This window comes from Puntigrus tetrazona, chromosome 24 (genome assembly GCF_018831695.1).
Source record: "Puntigrus tetrazona isolate hp1 chromosome 24, ASM1883169v1, whole genome shotgun sequence".
Lineage (NCBI taxonomy): Eukaryota > Metazoa > Chordata > Actinopteri > Cypriniformes > Cyprinidae > Puntigrus > Puntigrus tetrazona.
The window spans coordinates 19,581,366-19,602,646 of record NC_056722.1 but is presented as its reverse complement, the minus strand read 5'-3'; the positions used below and the strand labels follow the sequence as shown (position 1 = coordinate 19,602,646).

Sequence of the window (21,281 nt, the reverse complement as noted above, 5' to 3'; positions counted from 1 at the left end):
TTTTTATTTAGAATTTTTATATATATATATATATATATATATATATATATATATATATATAAAAATTCCAGAAAGTGTACCAGGTTTCATCTCAACATCCACTGATCACAATGCATTTATATTGTATGCAAATGAGCAGATTTAGTGCATTTATAATCATTTTGTGTTTTTGTTTTTTTTTTAACATGAGGCTGAGCATATCAGTTTAAGCTTGACTTGATAGGCGGGCCAAATTTGAATGAGCGATTTCAGCTACAGCATTTAGACTAACACTTTTTTTAAAGTCATTAAAGATACTAATAATATTCTTTGGAAGTAACCACTTGAAAATAAGGAGTTTCCTCTATGGGAGACAGACTTTTAGCGAGGAAACAGAACGGAAAAAGGGAGAAAGAGAGGAAACAGAGAAAGCGAAAGATATTATGTCTACGTTTACTCCGTATCAGGTTATCAGTCTACTAAAAGCAGTCAAACAAGAAAAGCAGGGGAGCATTTCACTGAAAGCACTTCCAAGTACAAAACAAAAGTTCAGTCTAGGATAACAGGCAAACCCTTGAAAAGTTTTAAGCAGCCGCTTCCAGTTTCCCCTGGAGATGAAGGAAAGTGTTTCTGAGAAAAGAGGGGCATGAGCGAGACCGTCCATGGACTTTTAACTCGAGCTTTCTAGCGTTGTCCTGTGTTGCTACATTGTATATTTCTGAATTATTTAGTTTTTAGGATCATAGCATCCCACAAATGTAGTGTCGTCAGATGGCTTTTTTCACCACTTAGAGCCTTTGACATTTCGGGTTCACATCAGACAATCCCCCACTCAGTCTTGAAATACAGCACTCTTTCTCTCCTCCTCTCTCACTTGTTTGTATAAATGTGCTCTTATGTATCTTCTCTCTGTTCACTGTAATCAAATTCAATACAATTCCACCCAAGCAAAGCCCCTTCTAAATAGACCCCTTGCTTGTACTCACTTCATAACAGTTTTTTGTCTTCACTTCCTCTCTCTCTTCTGCCCCTCTCTCACACTAGCACATACAAAACAAAAGCCACAGGATACAGGATACAAGCACATGGAACAAGGAGATGTCGTAACTACACTGTTATGTGGACAAAAAACACATGTACAGTAATTCACAGATATTTCATTACATAATAGTAAATAAGTTATAAAAAAAAGAATGGTTTGCACAAAAATATAAAGTAGCACAATTGTTGTGAACATTGACAATAATGCGAAATGTTTCTTAAACACCAGTTGAGCATATTAGAATGATCTCTGAATGATTAGTAAAGGTTTTTTTAAATTGCAACAAATCTGTGAGCGTAAGAGACTTCTAAACACTGATATACCATGAGCATGGTTGCTGAATTGCCACACTAATGATTCTGCCTCTGGCCCTAGTTTTGGAACAGATTCTGAGCTTATTAAACAGGCCCTCTAAGCCCCTGCGGTTGTCAAACCGAGGATAGAGCCCTGGGGTATCCCATCCGGCTCCCAGGTGCGATGAGAGCTAATGAGAATATGAGCTCAGGGATCATCAGGTTAAGCCACCCCCTTCCGTCAGCCACATGCTAACTGTCTTACTGAGCAGTGATACACCAACACATCATGTTCCAAACGCGGGTATGTAGCTGATTGTAGACGTGCTGTCAATGTTTACAATACTTTTTTGGGGGGGCATTCCACCACACCATGTTATTCATTACAGCACAAACAACAGTTAAAATGGTACATTATTGTAAAATGTGGTATGCCATAGTACCATGGTTTTACATCACTGTAGCATAGTAACACCAGTGTTTTTGTAAATAAACCATGTTTCTCTCCCTTTGACCCTGTTCTCTCTCTCATTCACAGAATCGGGTCTTTGGAAACTAGGCCATCCAACCATTAGTCACACATACACACTCAGTCAGCTCTGCTTATGCATACGGCAGTAAAGGCTAATTTTCTGCTACTATACACACACAGAGAAATAAAAACTCATTTTAAAGGGTAAATCCACTTGACCTATTTACAGGCCAGTCGTGGCTAATGCTAACTAATTCTTTAGATCATTGCAGTTAAGTTAATAGCTCTGTTCACATAAACACACAAACATACACACATTCCAGCAGTTTTCTCTTGTGTAGGGATGATATCAGAGGGTTATGGTGTTACATAAGGCTTTTACATAAGAAGCCACACTGCAGCGAGAGCTGCTCAGGAGTGAATGTTTTTTCGCTGCACCATTACTGTTGGGACTGCACCAAATCCCCCCTTCAGACACACACACACACACACACACACACACGCACACACATATCCATGTCTCTATCCACTTGGCCTTAATGAACAAGCACTAAATCGAGCATAGCTTTCTTATCTGTATTCACTCCACACGCACTTCCTTCTTTCACCTCACTATCCCAAAACCACATCAATAACAGATCCATGACAATGGAAGCCCATAATTCTCCCCCATAACCCACAGTAAACACCTCCCTTTGTCAACCGGATTCATGCCGACAGCTGAACCTAGACCAGCTTTCTTCTTCCTTCCTAACGGGGTGGGATTTAAATCCCAGCAGACTGTGGCTGGCTGCAAAAAAAGACAACCGTGATGCTCTTTATGTCTTTGCGATTAAAACAGCTAACGTCTAAGCTGCCCACATGACCCTGTTTTGTGTGTGGAAAATGATGCATGCATTCACACTTGAATAGATGTCCACTTCCTGGATGTACACAGAGAGATGTTTTATTTATTAAATAAAGAACAATTTAAAGAAAGGAAGTATATAAAAGAAAGAAGGCATGTCATGAACCTTCTGAAGAGAAAAGTGTTTTACAGTTTACAAATTAAATGTCCTAGTTGTTAAGAAAAACAGAGTAAAAACTGTATTACTGACTGGTGGATCGAGCCAAACACTGCATTAAATCTATTTCTTAATCGCTATTTTTCTTGTAAACATTTTTTTTTTCAAATGTAATTTCAATTTATGTTGTTTAAGGTTATCTTGGTGTTTTTATACTAGAAAATTCACCAAAAATACTGATTAAGAAGATGATTTCTGCAGTGACTGCTCTCTTGAAAACACTTCCTATAAGCCCAGTCCAAGTCTTAGAGCTAAAGGGTGACAACATCTCCAGAGAGAAGAATGGTCACATGATGGAAGACAGATAATTCATGATACATATGGGCTTCTCCATATCTCTCTCTCCTTTTATTTATTGAGCAGTGAGCAGGCAAATTAAACAGACCTTCGTGTAGAGTGATGTCATGCTACATTCAAAAATATCCAGCTCAGTATGTCCAGGTTAGCGAGAGTAGTATAAATCACTGTGAAAAGGAGGATACTCACAATCCAGGGATTTATTTTTTGCAAGTCGTGTTTTCCAAAAGACAAAACGAGCAGTGCACAAATATCCACAGTGAGGTCATAGGGAAGTCCTTGTCCAATAAAAAAAGAGTAAGAAAAGTGAAGATTCTGTAAAAAGAATGTTTTTCTTTTCATCAATATCAATAGGAAGTCACGTTGTGTGATACGAAAGAGTGTCTTGAACAAAAGGCTGTTCCCTGATCCAGTTTAAATGTACAAGACTCCATGCAGCTTTATTTAGGAGTGTCTGAAGTGCTTGGTTTAGTCTCACATAGTTCTCCAAATTCATTACATATAAGATGCTGGAGAGATAAAAGACTGCAGCTGTGTTTTACACAGTGCTTGTGGGATGACAGAGCAAGAAATTAGTACAGTTTCACTGATCCGATGGAAGGAAATGAGAAGCTTTTGATATTAAACATTCTTCTTAGGATCAGCATTCTCACCTTATTATTTCTCTGTGTTTACAAAAAAAACATTATTATGCACGTCATGTGTTACATATTGCAGTGCATTCTACAAAACTCTTAATCACAGGGTGTAATATGCGACACATAACAAAAAAATTATTTTGAAGATATAAAAACACAGTAAAGATACAGTCCTCGGAAGATGGGTGAAATCAAAGTGTAAATTGATTGTTTTATATAAAAAAAAATTATGTTTTGGCCTAAAGCTCTTGTGATAAATTTGTATTGTCAGAAACATCTGATGGGCCTCCAAGATCTCTACTTCCTGCTTTGTGTGGTGGGGGTACTCTTGTTGCCGGAACGACGAACAGGAACCTTCGAGACAGGGATTCGAGTGCGTTGTGGGGCATCAGTCTTTTTAGGAGGGGTGGTTGAAGTTGGGCTAAGATTGGAAGACAGTGCACCTTGGCTAGAAGAGTGGGAAGGTGGTGTTTGCCTAACACTAATAGGGATCTTGGAATCTCGAGGTAGGCTGGTGCTGCCTTTCATGGAACGGAATGAGGAAGTGGCGGAAGACGAGCATTTCGGGGAAGGCAAGTTCATTTTTAGATCACCTGCAGATTTTGTTGGCGAACTCACATCATCATCTGAGCCAGCAGCACTAGGGCTGTCAGGATCGTAGAGGTCATAAAGTGCATCTCCAGAGCAGCTATCCCTCAGCAAACCTTCCCGACGTAGAAAGGTGCTGTCCTCATCTTCTGGGCCAGGTGTGGGAGAATCCCAGTAGCCTTCATCACTCGGTGGCGCATCCTGGAGTTCTTTATCGACAGGGGGAGGTGAGGGACGTGAGGGTTGCTGCTTTCCCATCTTACTGCCTCCACTCACAGGAATCTTACTAAGACCAAGTGCCTTTACTTGTGGTGGCCTTTTCTCAAGCCGGTTCGGTGCATGATGGAGGACAGGCTCTGTACGTCTCAGAGCTGGGGAGTCTTCACCTTTCTGGGGCAGCATATGCCATAGACCCTGCATGTCAGCATCATCAACACCCTCTGGACTAGCCATCTCCTCTCCTCCACCCATGTAGGCGACAACTCCACTGCCTTGTGGCTTTTTAGGGGCTGCACGTGGTCTTTGGTGGGCTGGCATATAGCAAGAAGCATGGATAGATGTAAGACTACTGACCTGAGGAGGAAGTGGAGGCTTGGCAGGAGAGCATCTCTCTGAATTTGTCCCGGCTCCGCTTAATCTGCGACCCATGCATCCTCCACTACTGCTACCGGTTCCACTGCTCGTGGCACTTCCCCCATTCCCAGAATCCTCTTCTGGATCAGCGATGATGTCACCACAGCCTGTTAAAGAATCAAAGCTCTTTAGTGAAGTAACATCGGTGAACATGGAACATAGGCGATCCACAGATTGCTCAGATTGTGGGTCGGCTGTGCTGTGCTCCATTGGTGGGGTCAAAGCGCAGGTCGGAATGGAGGACAAGTGTGTTGAACTACTATGTTTATCATGTTGGAGCCCTTCTGTCTGGGCTCGGATTGGAGAAGGGGATGGAGCTGGAGACTCCTCTGTGACTGTATGTTGTTGCGAAAGAGAAGGACCGCATTCACTACACTCCAATTCATTAGTACCCTGTAATTCCTGCATAGACGGTGCCTTCCATTTTTCAGCTTCCCCTGGGATAGGAGTCTCCTCAAACACTTGAGGCAGGGGCTCAAGAGTTAGTGTCATGTCCTTCTCCATTTTCACACTGCCGGAGCTAGAGGAAAGTATTAGGTCTCCCTCCTTCACCTCCTTGGCCACCTCTAAGGAGTCCTCTTGAACCTGGGGCTTCCGCCGCCAACGCATGCTGCTAAACAGCCCCTTTAGTCCTCTTCCTCGCCGTCCCACCGTAGTAGTTCCATCTGCTGTACGGCTACTGCTTCGACGCAGTAAAGAGAAGAAGCTGAAAGACTTGCTGATGGAGCTGCGGAGGGGGGCAGCGGACACACCATCTGGCGTGCCGGCGTGGAGCTGGTCACTACTGGCAGATTCCTCTTTCCGGTGGCCATCAAGCTCTGAAGGACTGTCCGTTATTAAGCCATCATGTGTTTTGCTCCTAACAAGCTCCAGTGTTTTGCCAGTGGCTTTACCGGTGGACTCCCCTTTGTTCTTGACAGAGAAGATGCTCGGCATGCTGCTGCCGGACTTGCGCTTGCCGAACAGCTTGAAGGCGGCTTTGTTGAGCTTTCCTGGTGGCTGAGGATCACATGGAGGCGGTTCACTGCATTCGTTTTGAACCTCCATCTCTGCCACTATGTCTGCTGCACCCTCTGTTTTTGTTTCTTTCTTCTTCTCTCTTTATTTCACCCTGTCTCTGACGGCTTCTTTCCCTTTCCTCTCCCTCTCCACTTCTATCCGCTGTCTTCGCTTGTTGGTGTTCTCCCTACCTCGCTCTCTTTCTCTCTCACTGGTGGCTGCGCCTGACAGTCTCTATGGTAACTGGGAGGGTTAAGCAGCTTTCGTCAGCGCTGGAGGCAAGCCAGCACTTTTTTCTCCGCCCCCACAGCTCACCCCCTCCGTACACACAAACACACCCTCATCCCCCACACGGCAAACATCACATATCCTTCTCCTCTTTCTTGCTTCAATTATTCTCTCTATCTCATTGAAGAGGCGTGATATTCATCTACATACGGGCTGTAAAGAATGTTTATTGTTTTTTTGACATCACAATTGTCGTCATGTGTTTGTGAGTGCAACATACAAATATGTGTGCGTGTGTGTACATAATAGACAGAAAGTTTTAGCATTTTTTACTCATGTTTTTATGAGGGTCATAATGGAATTAGTGTTGCCTTATGGATTTGTTCTAAAAGGCAATCACATGTGGAACGTTTCCAGAAATGCTATAACGATCAAGAGTGTTAGGGGAAATAAATAGAATGAGCACAAACCTCTCAGTGTAAATGAAAATAAGCCACTGAAAATCCCCCTCAGATGAAAAAGCTCAAGAAAACATGCGAGTTATGTGGTTGCCGTAGCGTCTGTACTTAGGATTTAAGCAAAAGCTGCTGATTAGAGAAATTACAAGTATGAAGACATGAGGCAGATTTAGATAAACATTTCACTCACTTATAATGAATGCATTCACAACACACACTTGAAATCGGTTTAGAGAAATGGCTGATGAAATTTAAATGAGATTAGATCAGCTCACGCTGGTGGTCCTCACCTGTTTCAGGCCGTCTGGAGTGGTTGATCATATTCAACTTACCCCTTAATAACACGCAGTCCATCTGCTTCCAGCATATGGGCCCAGGGGGACTCCAGTTACCACACTCCTCCACTGTTACACAACACCAATTAGTTAGTCCAATTGTGTGCAATAGTAACTAAACAACTGAAAGCTTTTGGGTTTTCTTTTTTTAGTCGTTGAAATATACACATCAGGGGTGACATTTGGTGAGAAACATTATATGTTATAAATATTTTGGCAGTGCTAATACACTGGGTTCCCACACCTTTCGAACAATGTATTTGTTAGTGACTTTCCCATGATTTTTCTAGTCGTTCACATATGGATGAGGACGGTGCAACCATTATAACTGATGAGAGAGCGCTGCCCTACTTTTTGTGAAATAATTATTATTTGTTGAAGATTTCAGCCACTGCAAATATAAGAATAAAGCAAAGGTAAGTCAGTTGCTGTAACATTAAATTGCAGTTAGCAAATGGTAATCCACTATGGTTAGCCCTCATTTAGGACCGGGGAAACCTTACCTAATTAATATCAATACCACTTATAATATGCTACTTAATATAAATATAGATTCTATTTACTATAAAAACTTCTGTGAGATTCTTTAAGATTCTAATAATTTCAAAGACATTTACAGGTGTACAAATCACAAGTCTAGAACACAATCACAAATTATATATATACATTTACAGTATATTTACGTACAACTCTGAAAGACATCAGTGCTAAATAATAATACCATATCCTCATTTATTTGAGCCTCTTCCCATATTTTTAAGAATCCCTTAAGACAGCCTTAAAAAATCCCCATGTAACTGATGTGCCAGCCCATCCACCCCTATCTGTATACAGGTTTCCTCTTCCACCTCACTGGCATGAAACAATGTCTACATTCACACAATGTAAAGGGGAGGGGGCCGCAGTGTGCAGTGTGTGTATGTGTGATGGTAAACTACCATGCAGCCGTTTTAGTGAGGTCAGGCTTCTGATTTAACTTTGGTTCCAGGTCTGCTGCACTGGACCAAAACTCCCCACCTGTGTTTGCCATTTCTGTCAGCAGATCCTGAAGCATGGCGGACAGAATGTGCCACCACACCCGTTGTTTCTTTAGGTCAGTTTGGGTTTGTATACTTGTTCTTCTCTCTCTGGGCCACAGGAGGCCTGTCTGCTTGAGGGTACATGGAGAAAAATTAACCAGAACCACATGAGTAAAGTTAAGAGGCCAACATGAAGAAACAGAAAGAGACTTTAGTTTGCAACCCGTGTTTTAGGATTCACCTCGGTGGATAAACACAGTGCTTACATCATCCACCCCTAGTGTGACATCTCTGTTGCTGCCAAGGACAAAACTCTCTTGAGAAACAAACTAGGACATTTGGACAGAATAGAGCTGGACTGTTTGCTAATAAGGGTGTGTTGCCCAGATTTTACAATGCTGCTTTCCCCACATTATCTTCAGCTGAAAAGGACAAAGGTGTGTGCAGATTCTTCAAAGCACACAGCTCTTATTGTGGAGTTTGTCAAGGCCAGACTGGATCAGGGACATCAATAATGGCAGTGTTTTAAGCCTAAAACCAATCTTCTCATGAACCGGGATGTAATGCAGTTGACAGTCAAATAGAAGACAAAGAGTGCTATAAACCATTTAGCCTCAAACTGTGTTTAACCTTCCCACAGACAAGATTAACAAATGCAATTGAAAAAGAGATTGTTCAAACATTGTTGTCAGGTCATATGTATCCTCATCATCATCTGAAACCAGAGCTGTTCATTGTGTTAATAGATAGATGGGGTAGCGTCTTTATGTGATTAGCATAATCAGTATGAGAAGGAATCAGCCAAAGCACACCAGGGTCAAAATACTTCAGTCGCCACTAGATTTGGGATTTCATACTAAAATCAACTGATTTTCATGATGATTGGTGCCATAATGCTTATCGAAAGGAATCTGTGTACTCTGTACATATACTGTTTTATTTGCTATGATGTATTTCTCATTTTGAAATATCTTCGTTTTCTTCATTTGAAACCTTTCAAAATAAGAAATACATCACATACATCACAAGATAACAATTATGAGATTGAGGCACATGAGATGATGTCATATTGTGAGAGAAAGTGACAAATGACAAATTAAGAAATAATTACAATATAATTACAATAAATGTAAGGTTAATTAGCCAAGAGGCATTTTGGGAATATTTAGCGGTTTTCAGAATAGCATATCTTAGATTAAAATAAGGACTGTGACGTTATAACATTTCCTGAAACAATGTTCACGCTGTGTTGTACAATATGAATGATTATGAAAGTAAATATAACACTGCCGTTCTGAAAAACCCAAAGGAAATTCCCGAGGAAACCCGCGTGGCTCATAAGTGTTGTGAAATATGTCATGGTACACTTTTATAGGGCCCAGCTCTCTAACCAGAATTCCTTTTTTCCTGTAATAAGAGTTGAGCGGCTTTAGCGTCTTATTAATACAGTCTGACCCGCGGATGCATTTCACGTCCCGACACCGGTGCGCAGATTTGCAAAACAAACCCAGCTTACGGAGTCACGTGACACAGCTTTACATTCTATTGTGACCTCTGGTAGAAGGTGAGATTTACAATAAAGCTTACAATAATTAACAGAATTTTAGAAAATATAGACGGATATAGAAAGGTTTTTAACTCATAAACGAACAGAAAAACTGATATTGAGTGAGGAAATGAAAGGAAGTGACAAAATTTGTTTACCGGAGACAGTTGTTCCATAAAATGCCTGTTTTTATAAAGAATCACATACAGCTCCATAACCGCCATAAATACTGACTTAGACAGTGCCCATTAGAAAAATGAGTGGTTTCATAATGCCTTGGGTAATTTGGATGAACCTAGGTGCTTATCAAATAAACTAATTTACTTATTCTGTCTTCACCACTGCATTGATTTTTTTTAAATGTGCAAATCAAATCAACTTCAGTGAGTTATGCCTGTTTAGATTAAGGACAAAAGACTTGAGGTACACACATTTCACGCTCATGCTGGATATTGTGTTTATGTCTTTACAGGCATGCAGCAGACTATCGTCTAGGGCCACGTTTGCAGGGATTAGTACTAATTCCCATTTCGCCTAGTGATCCTCTTCCAGTCAGTAATACAGTCCCGAGGGTTTGGGCCTAATAATCACTTTTAGGACGTGCTTACAAATGCAAGATGGATGACGGACGAGTACTTACATCTGGAAATGTGGTAAGACACGGACAGTCTCTCACCATTATGAGATGGTTCTCTACAGAATGAAGCAATTGGCCCTTATTGGAGTACACATGAAAAAATATAAGACACTTTCGTAATCAGCTTAACTTTAGCGATGTATGCCAAATTCATATACTATCTGTTCAAATCAGATTACCATGTCCCAAATCATAGTATGTAAAAAAAATAAATAAAAAATGTGACTCTACACAAGTTACCACGCCAAATTATGTTTAGACTTGCCAAGTATTCCTAAATCCCAAATATTAATTTAATAGACATTTTGGCCACAAGCATTTACACTGTATTTTTGTGCAGTCAGTTTTATTAATATATACTGGTCAAAACTCAAAGGTTTTGAATAATTAAGATTTTTAACATATGAAATACTGTAGCATTTCATGTAGAACAGTTTCAATATGAATATATATATATATATATATATATATATATAATTTGAGTAAAATAAGCAGAAATCTTTAGTCAGCGTACATTAGATCATGTGACATTTAGGACAAGAGTATTTAGCTTTGCCATTACAGGAATAAATGGCATTTTAAAATATTAACATTGCAATTACAATTACTGCTTTTATGATATTTTTATCAAGTAAATGTAGCCTTGGTGAGCATAAAAGACTGGATGTGTGTATTGACAATTGCTTATTTTTTATGTGGCAATGACAGATGGCTTTAGATTCTTCATTTACATTAGTAGCTGTAATGATTTATTGTTACCTCGTTTAATCACCTGTAAACAAAAATGACCTTTGACCTGCTCTATGACATCACATTAACCTTTTGGGCCCCTAACTTAACCTCCCCTAATCGACCACACTGCACACGGGACACTTGTGTATAAGGCATCTCTACAGTCTTCCTTCATTCTGGACAGCATTAATCTTTCCACCCTTCAAGATAACAGCAAGTGACAATGAATAAATTAAGTTGTAAATCCAAACACCTAAAAATTTGAGTCACAAGTCCATCAGCTCTTTGTTTAATCTTTTCTTTTTAGTGCTATTGACATTCTTTAAAAAATGAGCAAACAAAAACAAAAAACAAGCTTTTTTTTTAAATGTAGTTGATGACAGAAATAACATTTGAATTGACAGATATAACAATGAATTTACATTAAGGGATACATTTTTGAATCCCTCCAATTATTTCTTTGTCTATCATACATGAGTGCAGTGCAATCATGTAGAGTAAACAACTGTGCACATGGGCGTGCTCTCTCACACACACACACACACAAACACACACACACACACACACACACACACACACACACACACACACACACACACTTACCAAACATACTCTGTCTTTCTCACAACAGGATATACATCTTTTTTAATCCAGTCCTCCTAGGTTCCTTAATTTTTCAAAATCAAGTTCTGAAGTGTCTCTAGCAGGTCATTCTGGCCACTCCAAACTCCAAGGTGACCACACCAGGCTCATTCTTGGAGCCGAACGATCCTGTCAGCTCTCCATAACCGTTCTCCGTGGCACTGCTGCCCTCTACAGTCCGTTCTCCGCCAGCGCTGGCTGGAGCATCTTCCATGGCCTCCTCTCCGAATACCTCCTCATCTTCCTCCTGCTGCACTTCCTTCCGACTGAGAAGAGGAGCTCCTAGGATAAGTGAGCGAGGTCGGGGAGGGAGGCTGCGCTCTCTTGGAGGTGTCTGAGGCTTTAGTGGAGATGTACTCACGCCAATCTTTTGAAGCTTCTATGGAAACATGAAGACAGAGGAAATCGTGTGTCATTGAATGAATGAATGAATGAAGCAAATGATGAGGTTAGAGAAATTAAAGATGCAAGAATACTTTATAAACCTGAAAACATGTTCATAAATTTTTTTTTTATTGTGTTAAAGTCCTTAAAATAAACAGTAACGCATAACACCATTATAATTATTAATTAATATTATTATTATTATGATTATGGTGATTGTGATGCCAGTGCTCAGGAAGGCCCTGTTTGTATTAAAATGTTGAGTACTCTCACTATGTCATACTGTAAGAACACATTTAATTTGTGTGAATCATATCGAGATTGTGAGAGATGCACGTCCTAATGTATTTTACGTTCCGATAAAATATCGCATAGACAGAGAAATCCAGAAAGCAGGGCCTGTCAATTTTACCCGTTCTATGTAAACACACCGATCAAACAGTACTTTAGTCCTGCACAGCCTCATTTTGTTCTCACTAATGTCTTTTGATCCCTCAGGGGAAGCTCAGAGGTATTGCAGCACACAAATCCATGGCTAATTCTTTTCATGGGAAACGAGCATTCAAAGCTTAATTTTTATCCGATAACCAGGTTCCTGAGGTGAACTCACAGTCTTCAGGGCTTGCACTGTGCCCTCAAGCTCCCGGTTGCTTTCTTTCAAGGTGAGGACGTTTTTGAGAATGGACTGCCGGGGGTGCATGGAACGATCAAACTGATGGTACATGTTCCTCCAGAACCTGCAACACAAACCAGTTACCGATTAAACCATTGTGGCGTCTAAATAAAGGAGGAGTCATTTACAAACAGAAGAGGTTAGTCATCTGTACTTGAAGTGGTAGGCTTGGGTGGATGGTTCCAAGACCGGGTGTGATTCTGCAAAGCTTGGGCTGTACACAGGGTTTAAGTAATTCTGCTTTTCACTCAGAAGGTGAGCCCATAATGAATACGTCCTCTCCTTCAACCTGTAATGATATACAGATGAAGTAATGGGTTTGAGATGATGGAAAGACGGTGAAAGCATGTCATTTTTACTCACTGAAGGTCCTCTCTCTGCCGTTGGCTGTTGCCCAGGAAGTTGCCAAACTGGCAGGAATGGACGTGCTCGTGGATCTGAATGAGGAACCACTCGCTGAACTCGAACGCCTGAGGAAACTGTTCAGTCAGCTGCCATACGCACTCCAGGAACTGCGTGAAGATGGGGGACACCTCTTTTGGGTCGGGGTCCAACTGATCACACCTGCGGGGAAACAGGCCTCAAGGTTATTCCAGACTCTTTAAGCATCTAGAGTTAGGAACCTAACATCATGCTAACCTGTCTGCAAACTTGTGTCCAAAAGAGATCCAGTCTTTTTCGACGAGTACCTGAGAACACAAAGATATATTAGATGGTGGAAAAAGACAAATGACAATGTCAGCTCGAACAGATAAACGGCTCTTACCATGAAACCTTTAATGGTGCGATAGTACGGATCCATCAACAGAGAGCCTAGAGCGCAGACCTGAGCTGTCCGATCCCATCCATCAGAGCAGTGCACAAGCACACTGGCGCCCTCCACAGTCACGGCCTGGTATTACAAAAACGTAAAGATTACTATCTTTAACAAAAAAAAAAATTAGCAGGAAGGAAAAAAACATTTTAGTTAAAATTAAAAGCACACATTTTAGCAAATAGCATATATGTGACCTTGGACCACAAAACCAGTCACAAGATTTATACATCAAATGAAAGCTGAATAATAAAGCTTTCCATTGATGTATGGTTAGGGTAATATTTGGCTGGAATACAACTATTTGAAAATCTGGAATATGACGATGTAAAAAAATCTAAATATTGAGAAAATTAGCTTTAAAGTTGACCAAATTATGTTCTTAGCAATGCATATTACTAATCAAAAATTAACTTAAGTTAAAATATTTATGGCAGAAAATGTATGTATATTTTCATGGAACATGATCGTAATTTAATACCATAATGATTTTGGCATAAAAGAAAAATCTGTCATTTTGACCCATACAATGTATTGCTTTCTATTCCTACAAATACACCTGTGCTACTTCATGACTAGTGTGTGTGTGTGTGTGTGTGTGTGTGTGTAAATGTACACGTTTTATACAACTAATTTATTATTTATTTATTATTTACAACTAATAAAAATGCATTACAAAACCTGATACAACAAATAAAAAACAACAACTGAAAATATATAAAAAAATGCTAATTCAAAATATAATTAAATACTACAAAAGTATATAAATGATACTAAAATACCCATGACAAATCAGCAGCATAATACTGCATGCAAGCACGCTCGAGTTTTACCTTAGCAAGGAATATAGAAGCATCCATGACGGCTTTGATATGACGCAACCATCCGCTGTTTTCCAGGCCAACCAGGTAATCAGTCATAGAAAGTGAGCGCGTTCCCACCACTATTAGAGATATAAAAAACAGAGACTTTGACAATCCACAAAATGAAATGAGAATGAACCAAATTCCCACACATCAGCGGTCTCAAACCTTCCAGAAGCTTCTGCAAACTTCCTCTCATCACATGAATGTTCTCGATGCCCACAAACTGGAAGCGGATATTAGAGTAGTTGTCCTCATTCTCATAGCCTTTCCCTGCCGCACGATTTGCCAGGGCATTCAACTATGAAAACAAAAAAAGTGCTTGAGCATCCCCTTATGACTGTACAGGCTTGAAGATGAAAAACTTGATGTTCTACCTTAGGCCGTGTGTCCATCACATATATATATCGGCTGTTGTGATTGGCCTTGCTGATGGCCTGAAGCATGTGTTCATCTTCTAAACATCGAGCGCTGAAGCCAGAGAGAGGCTGACTGCACCGACACACTGCCGCCTGGAGACATGACACAAACACATATAAATGTTCACCACCCTGAAGTACATTATAAAAGCAGTGTAAATGAACTTAACAAGACCAACGCAGATGTTGGAAGGAAGCCGCTGGCATGCAGCCCTGACCTGCCAGTAAAACTACTGTTTAACATAATCAGCATCTGTGTGTTGACAAGCCATTACCTGCTTACCATTCCCCCCCGTTTATCTAACGTCACACAGAAAAAAAACAACAAACACCCATTAACTGTGTCAACAGACATCTCCACATAACATAGTTTTAATGAACCCTAAAGATAAAGAAAGGGTCTACATTGTTCATTTCGATCGCTGGCTTTCTTTTCTTATTAGTACAGACGGATTAAACCATTCTTACCTTCTTCTCCTGGTAGAAGTATGTAAGAACAGGAAATCTGCCTTTGCTTCTGAACTTGGAGCTTCCGACTATGATGGGTTTACTGGCCGTAATGGGTACGTATAAGTCTCTTGGATATGTCTCACACACCTAAGCATAAAATATAGATTTAGACACATTAACAATACACTAAAGACAACAATAACTGCGGTAAAGGCAATTATAAAAACATGCAGTATCAGTAAAGAAAAAAATATATAAATAAAAAAATAAAAATAAAAGAAATCACAGAATCACGTTACTGAGTTTCTCATGAGCTACACACACACATAAAATAGTATTACGTACTTTATATTAAAATGTATTTATTATATAAAAGTTATTTATTTCAGTTATTTTTTTTTTTTTTTAGATCCATCACCTAATACTTATTTTATTTTAATTGATTTCAACTTAATTTTAATTAAACTATTTATATGCTTAAGAATATAATTAAGCATGATTAATTGCATTCCAAAAAAAAGTTTTAGTTTACATAATAAATTTGCATATACTGTGTATATTTATTATGTATATTTAAATACAAAGTTTAAGAAAAATGTTTATATATTAAATATATTTATACATGTATTAATGAATATATAAAAAGAAACGCAAATATTTGTAAATTATATACTGTATGTGTGCATGTATTTATATATACATAAATATACACAGTACACATACATACATTTAATGTAAACAAAAACTTATTTTAGATGTAATTAATCGTTTGACAGCACTAATTTTAGTTAATAATATCAACACTGCCTCAAAACTGTTAAAAGCATCCCAGGATGCATCTCACAAAAGAGTGACTACTTTAAGGAATCTAAAATATAAAATTGAAAATATTTTAACGGAAGTACATTTAGGCCAGGCAGTGAAAGAAATGAGTACCCAGCATAAGAAAATAATTATCATTTAAATATAGTATTTTTATTGACAAATGTAAATATTAAATCTAAAAATTGTTTATACTAGATTATACTGTTTTTCAAATAGGTGATGACAAGAGCCTCTTTTTATATTATGAATTAAGTCATTAACAAACATACTATATCAGATTCATTCAGAAATAAGACACCACTAGAACATGCAATACATAGTTTGCTGACTAAAACTTACTTTTATTCCAACCACATTATTCTAATACTAGTCTTGAGAGACATTACACTTTATTTTAGGTCGCTTGACAGCCTCATGACACTGGATTTTAGGTCACACCCGTCCTAAATTAAGAGTCAAAGAAAGAGAAAGTGATGCTGAACACATTCCACACATTGGCCCTCCCATCATACCTTGTACTCCCTGTTAACATCTGTCAGTTGCCACTGGTCACATGGCACACCCATCCTTTCAAACTCAGCTGCGAGGTCTATGAGTTGCCAGCCCTCCTCTCTCTGTTGTTCATTCTGCTTTGGGTTGTAGGAGAACGCGTACAGCTCGTCGTAGGTCACTGGCGTACAGAATGAATAAACTTTATAAAAGGTGAAAATGAAAGTCGAAGAATTAAGGCGACCATCTGGAGCTACTACTGACGCTCACATGTCCCTGACCTCCAGCCAACAACGCATGACCACAATATCCGTCGTTCAGTCACAGAACAGAGGGTGGCCAGGACCTAAGGCTCTCCCCTGTGACTTTCAGGAAACTTCTTGACGTGTGTGTTTACCCACCTGGTCTCAGTAGCCTGAGCAGAGAGCTGTAGATGTCATGGCAGTCACGCTCTCGTGGGATCACAAAGTGGACGACCCGGAAATTTCGGCACTGAATGAGGAGCGGGCAGCCGCTGGTTGTGAGTGACAGCTTCTCCACGGAGGTGATGTGGTGATGAAGGATCTGAACATGCAAACACATAAGTACAAAACTTGTTTACAGAAATCAACTAAAGTGCATTTGTACAGATACTCCACATAAAATAGGGGTGTAGTGACAATAAAAAAAAAGGCAGAAAGCCAATTCATTGCAAACTATATTTAAATTCCACACTATTTTGTCTGCTTAAGTTCAGATTAAACACTGAATATTTTTAAATAATCAAACGTGTTACATTAAATAATCTTAATCAAAGACAATTTTAATGTAAAGATAGGATAATGATCATGAACAAAAAAATATAATCTGAGTTTAAGTATATTATACTAGTCAATAAACCAATGACTAGACACAAGCATCAGGGTTTTTTTAAGATGTGTTGAAATCTTAACATTTTATCTTCCTTCCTCTTCTTGTGTTCCTCTTTAAAAAAAAAAAAAAAAAAAAGTAATGTGCAAGAACATGACAAGGAGAATCTAATTCACACTTACATGATTTCCATATTCAATTAACTACACGGCACATTTGGAAGGTCAAAATATGAGGTGTTATTGAAATGCGCATGTATCTGCATTTTCATTTGGATCGTCGTGACTCAGTGTGCTGTTGTCATTGATCACTGAAGTGTATAAGTAATGCATAATGCATAGGGAACAGCGGGCAGTGCTGCAGGCAGACAGAGATGTTTTGTGCCAGTCGGTCCTGAGAGTGAAGAAGCTACACATGAGAGTGCAGAATTTCTTTCAGTTGGGTTCCAGACTGTCATGTGAACATCTGCTACTCCAACCAGCCAGCTAGCTTTAGAAAGTGCTGGAACAAAGTCACAAAAATGTGCTCTTGAGGCCAGATCTCTTGTAAACTAAAATAAGATCAAGGTTTCAATTTGTAAAAACAGGCTAAAACTGCTAGTATAAAAGAACTTATATATATATATATATATATATATATATATATATATATATATATATATATATATATATATATATATATATATAAAACCACATTTTTACTTTGTACTGTGAGCTAATATATTTTCTATGTTATGGACAAGCTGAATTTTCAGCATTATTAATCAAAATTATAAACCTGGTGCTCAAGAAATATTCAAATTATTATTATTATAATGTTGAAAACATTGCTGCTTAATTTTTTGTGGATCTTTTCAGGATTCCAGAAATTTATATTTGAAATATTTACATCGTATATATATTTTGTAACATTACAAATGTTACTTTTAATCAATTTAATGAGCATCCTTGACTAATAAAAGCATTTTTTTGATTATTTTTAAGCGACTTGCCCCAGAATTTAAACAGGTGTTTTATATATATATATATATATATATATATATATATATATATATATATATATATATATATATATATATATAAAAATATATATATATTTATATTTTTTTGTTTGTTTTTTGTTTTGTTTTTTCTAACAATTTAAATCCATTTAAACTGGCCCAAATTCTAATTGCCTTCAAAGTAAGTCTATGGGATTGTTTTACCAGTTTTACTGTCTGTCAGGCATAAATAGTTCAATCAATTAGAAAATGGATAGCCTAATATCATTAAAACCTCTCAAGTGTATAACACAACTAATATGATAAATGTTGTTGGTCAGTATTAGTCAGCACATCGACCTCCAATAGGCTTCCTGCGTGGAGAAGACGTTAAGATAAAGTTAATAATCTGCCATACACACAGAGACGGAGCGATCAGTGGACTCTAATCGTGGCAGATCACGTCTTGAGCTATGTGGGTCATTGGTATTCATGTCCTCTCCTGGCCTCCCCTACACTCTCGTATTCACTTGGCCTCGAGGGCAAACTCAACCGACAGGTTTCCACAGCAACAATGCCTACTGCCAACGTGAGGAACTAGTAACCTCATTCCCATGATCTAATTCACTATAATCCTGTAAACAAAAAGGGTGGTACTGTAGATCCAAGCTACCCCGTCGGTCACGCAGGAATTGTTTATCACGTCATAACAGATTACTTAGAGGTGGTTAAGAGGGGCTCTTCATACCCATATCTCCTGGGCACTGGATGAATTACTCTCCACGAAGATCAGATGTGTGGCCGTCAGATGGAGGGTTCCTGTGACGGACTTGTTGCTAAAGCGATCTAGCAGCTTCACTTGTTCTACCTGTGGAGGAAAGAACATTTTTTAAATGTATTAGGATTACCTATGAAACTGTGAGAAACTCAAGTCAAGCCAAATATATCTTCCACTATGTAAACAGGAACCTAACCATGAGCAATCTAGGCATAATCCAATAAAATGATTTGCGCTGACAGTACCAAGCAAAATCCACTCATGTTTTCACGTTTTATGCTGATATTTTAAGGCAAAACCTGAGGAATTTATTTAAGCATGGTGAAAATAAGTTAAATGGAGCTACACTGTTATTTGGAGATTATAGTATATATTCTAAATGTTTCAGAAACAAATATGAAGGAAGGAAAAAGTGTTCACTGGTGTCGTTGCTGAGTCACTTTTGAGCTGATAAGACACAACAGATTCAGATTACAGCAAAATGGCTTTGTATAACATTAACTAACATTGCATTAATTGGTTGTGCGCATCATATTGGCAGCCATCTAATCATATATGCCTAGTTGAACATACTAAGACAGAAACCATGATTAGAGGATCAATTTGGTTAAAACAAAACATCAAACTGTTACACCAAACAGACATTCATTCATATTATCTAAAACTACTGTATATTACAATGAAATCTGCCTCTGTTTCCCAGCAACTGGCCTGCAGCTAAGCAACATACTTCCTGTGACTGCAATAAAATCAGCAGACATCACAAAACAAACAGTGAGTACGAATTTTAACGGAAACTGATAAAAGCAACAGTGCATGTAAACTTTCTACAGAAGTTTACAGTTTATACAGGAGTTCAGGGATTAAAAAATAAAGTAAAAGTCAGATGTAGTCTGCATACACATATATACATACATATATGTGTGTGTGTGTGTGTGTGTATGTTTGTTCATTTTCTTTTTTTAAGACCCACTTGAGTGCCTTTATGTGCCCTGGACCCCTGACATGAAGCTGATGAGATGGTGAAAATAGAAAAAAAATAAAGTTTAGTATACTCCAGTTACTGTAATAATTGCTGTCACAGTGCTTCATGGTGTCACAACAAATGAGATTTACAGTATACGGCATTTACAGTAAACATAAGGCAGTTTTGGGAGCCTTATTCATTACATCACTGCTCTAATACCTTAAGACAACATAAAAATGCAATGCAGAACCAGCCTCCAACGCCCAAAGATTTTGGAATCTGTCAAAATGGCCACAAAGGCAGAAAATCCACAAACGGATCACCGGGACTAGGTTCAACTGCATTCGGTTCATTTATACAAGGCCAGACGGTAAAGATGAACATAAACACTGATGAGAGCTGCGTGACACATTTATATAGCGACACCATGTCACAGGTTAGATACATTTATAGATGCATATATTCAGTTCCATTTAAGTGTTTGTGACTTTGAAGTCATGACTGATTGTGCCAGAATATTCCTATTTAGTAAATACTACCTTTGGTGTGCGGATGTGCTCCATGATGTCGCTGCTTTATCGTGGTCAGCACAAGGAGTGGATGACAATATCCTAAACACATCGGATGAATAAGTAAAGAATAAATCCGCCTCCGTTTGAAGCCACGTTCAAAACATCTCTTCTACTAGCAGCTAGCAGTTTCTGCTGCTCTACTCAGCACTTCCTACTTGGGGCGTGTCTGTGTGAAAAACAGACGGGTGCATTCTGGGAACTGTAGTTTTCTGAAGCGTTTGGACCGTTTTAGTAATTTATTAGCTTTTTAGTGTAATCTTTATTTGGTAAAGCATTTAACATAAGTTATTTCATAATCTATAAATCATATATTATGTATATTGTGAATTATCCATTATATTTTCTTAGCCTTTCATTTGAACAGGGGTTTTCAACATGGATTTATAAAATGTCCTCTATTATTAGATCAGGGGTTTTCAATTATTTATGTGCCCCAGACTGCCAAATATAAACACACTAAAGTTTATTACAGTTATAATGCAGGTACATATGTATTAACTTATAATTTATACTGTGATACTATGTAATATTTATACTCTGATACTGAGTAATAACATATGTGATAAATTATTCTATTGTATTTTTCTACTTCAAATTTATTTATTTATTTATTTATT

The 21,281-nt window shown here is 38.5% G+C and overlaps 2 protein-coding genes across 3 annotated transcripts; both read right to left on the bottom strand.

The window, feature by feature from the left end:
• Positions 1–2,714: 2,714 nt before the first annotated feature.
• amer2 (APC membrane recruitment protein 2) lies at positions 2,715–6,224 on the bottom strand. The gene has a single exon (XM_043226848.1). It carries the CDS (start codon positions 6,051–6,053, stop codon positions 4,083–4,085), a length of 1,971 nt encoding a protein of 656 aa, XP_043082783.1. The 5' UTR covers positions 6,054–6,224; the 3' UTR covers positions 2,715–4,082.
• A 5,009-nt stretch (positions 6,225–11,233) lies between these two features.
• mtmr6 (myotubularin related protein 6) lies at positions 11,234–20,823 on the bottom strand. Of its 2 annotated transcripts, XM_043227019.1 has the most exons (15): positions 20,632–20,823; positions 20,099–20,136; positions 19,096–19,215; positions 16,921–17,083; positions 16,543–16,700; positions 15,224–15,352; positions 14,714–14,848; positions 14,505–14,637; positions 14,307–14,416; positions 13,426–13,551; positions 13,299–13,348; positions 13,023–13,223; positions 12,814–12,948; positions 12,597–12,723; positions 11,234–11,981 (listed from the first exon to the last, which is right to left on the bottom strand). In XM_043227019.1, exons 1-15 carry the CDS (start codon positions 20,711–20,713, stop codon positions 11,661–11,663), a joined length of 2,028 nt encoding a protein of 675 aa, XP_043082954.1. In that variant the 5' UTR covers positions 20,714–20,823; the 3' UTR covers positions 11,234–11,660. The 2 variants fall into 2 exon arrangements, with proteins under 2 accessions (XP_043082954.1, XP_043082955.1); XM_043227020.1 differs by lacking the exon at positions 20,099–20,136 and having other exon boundaries at positions 20,632–20,798.
• Between the last annotated feature and the right edge of the window lie 458 nt (positions 20,824–21,281).

Bases quoted from the DNA above. Each gene is read 5' to 3' on its own strand.
- amer2 (XM_043226848.1), bottom strand. From the start codon at position 6,053: ATGGAGGTTCAAAACGAATGCAGTGAACCGCCTCCATGTGATCCTCAG.
- mtmr6 (XM_043227019.1), bottom strand. From the start codon at position 20,713: ATGTGTTTAGGATATTGTCATCCACTCCTTGTGCTGACCACGATAAAG. The intron at 15,353-16,542 runs GTATGATGGGAG...TTTTATGCTTAG, and splicing joins ATGTTAACAGGGAGTACAAG to GTGTGTGAGACATATCCAAG. The intron at 11,982-12,596 runs GTGAGTTCACCT...ATGTTTCCATAG, and splicing joins CAGTGCAAGCCCTGAAGACT to AAGCTTCAAAAGATTGGCGT.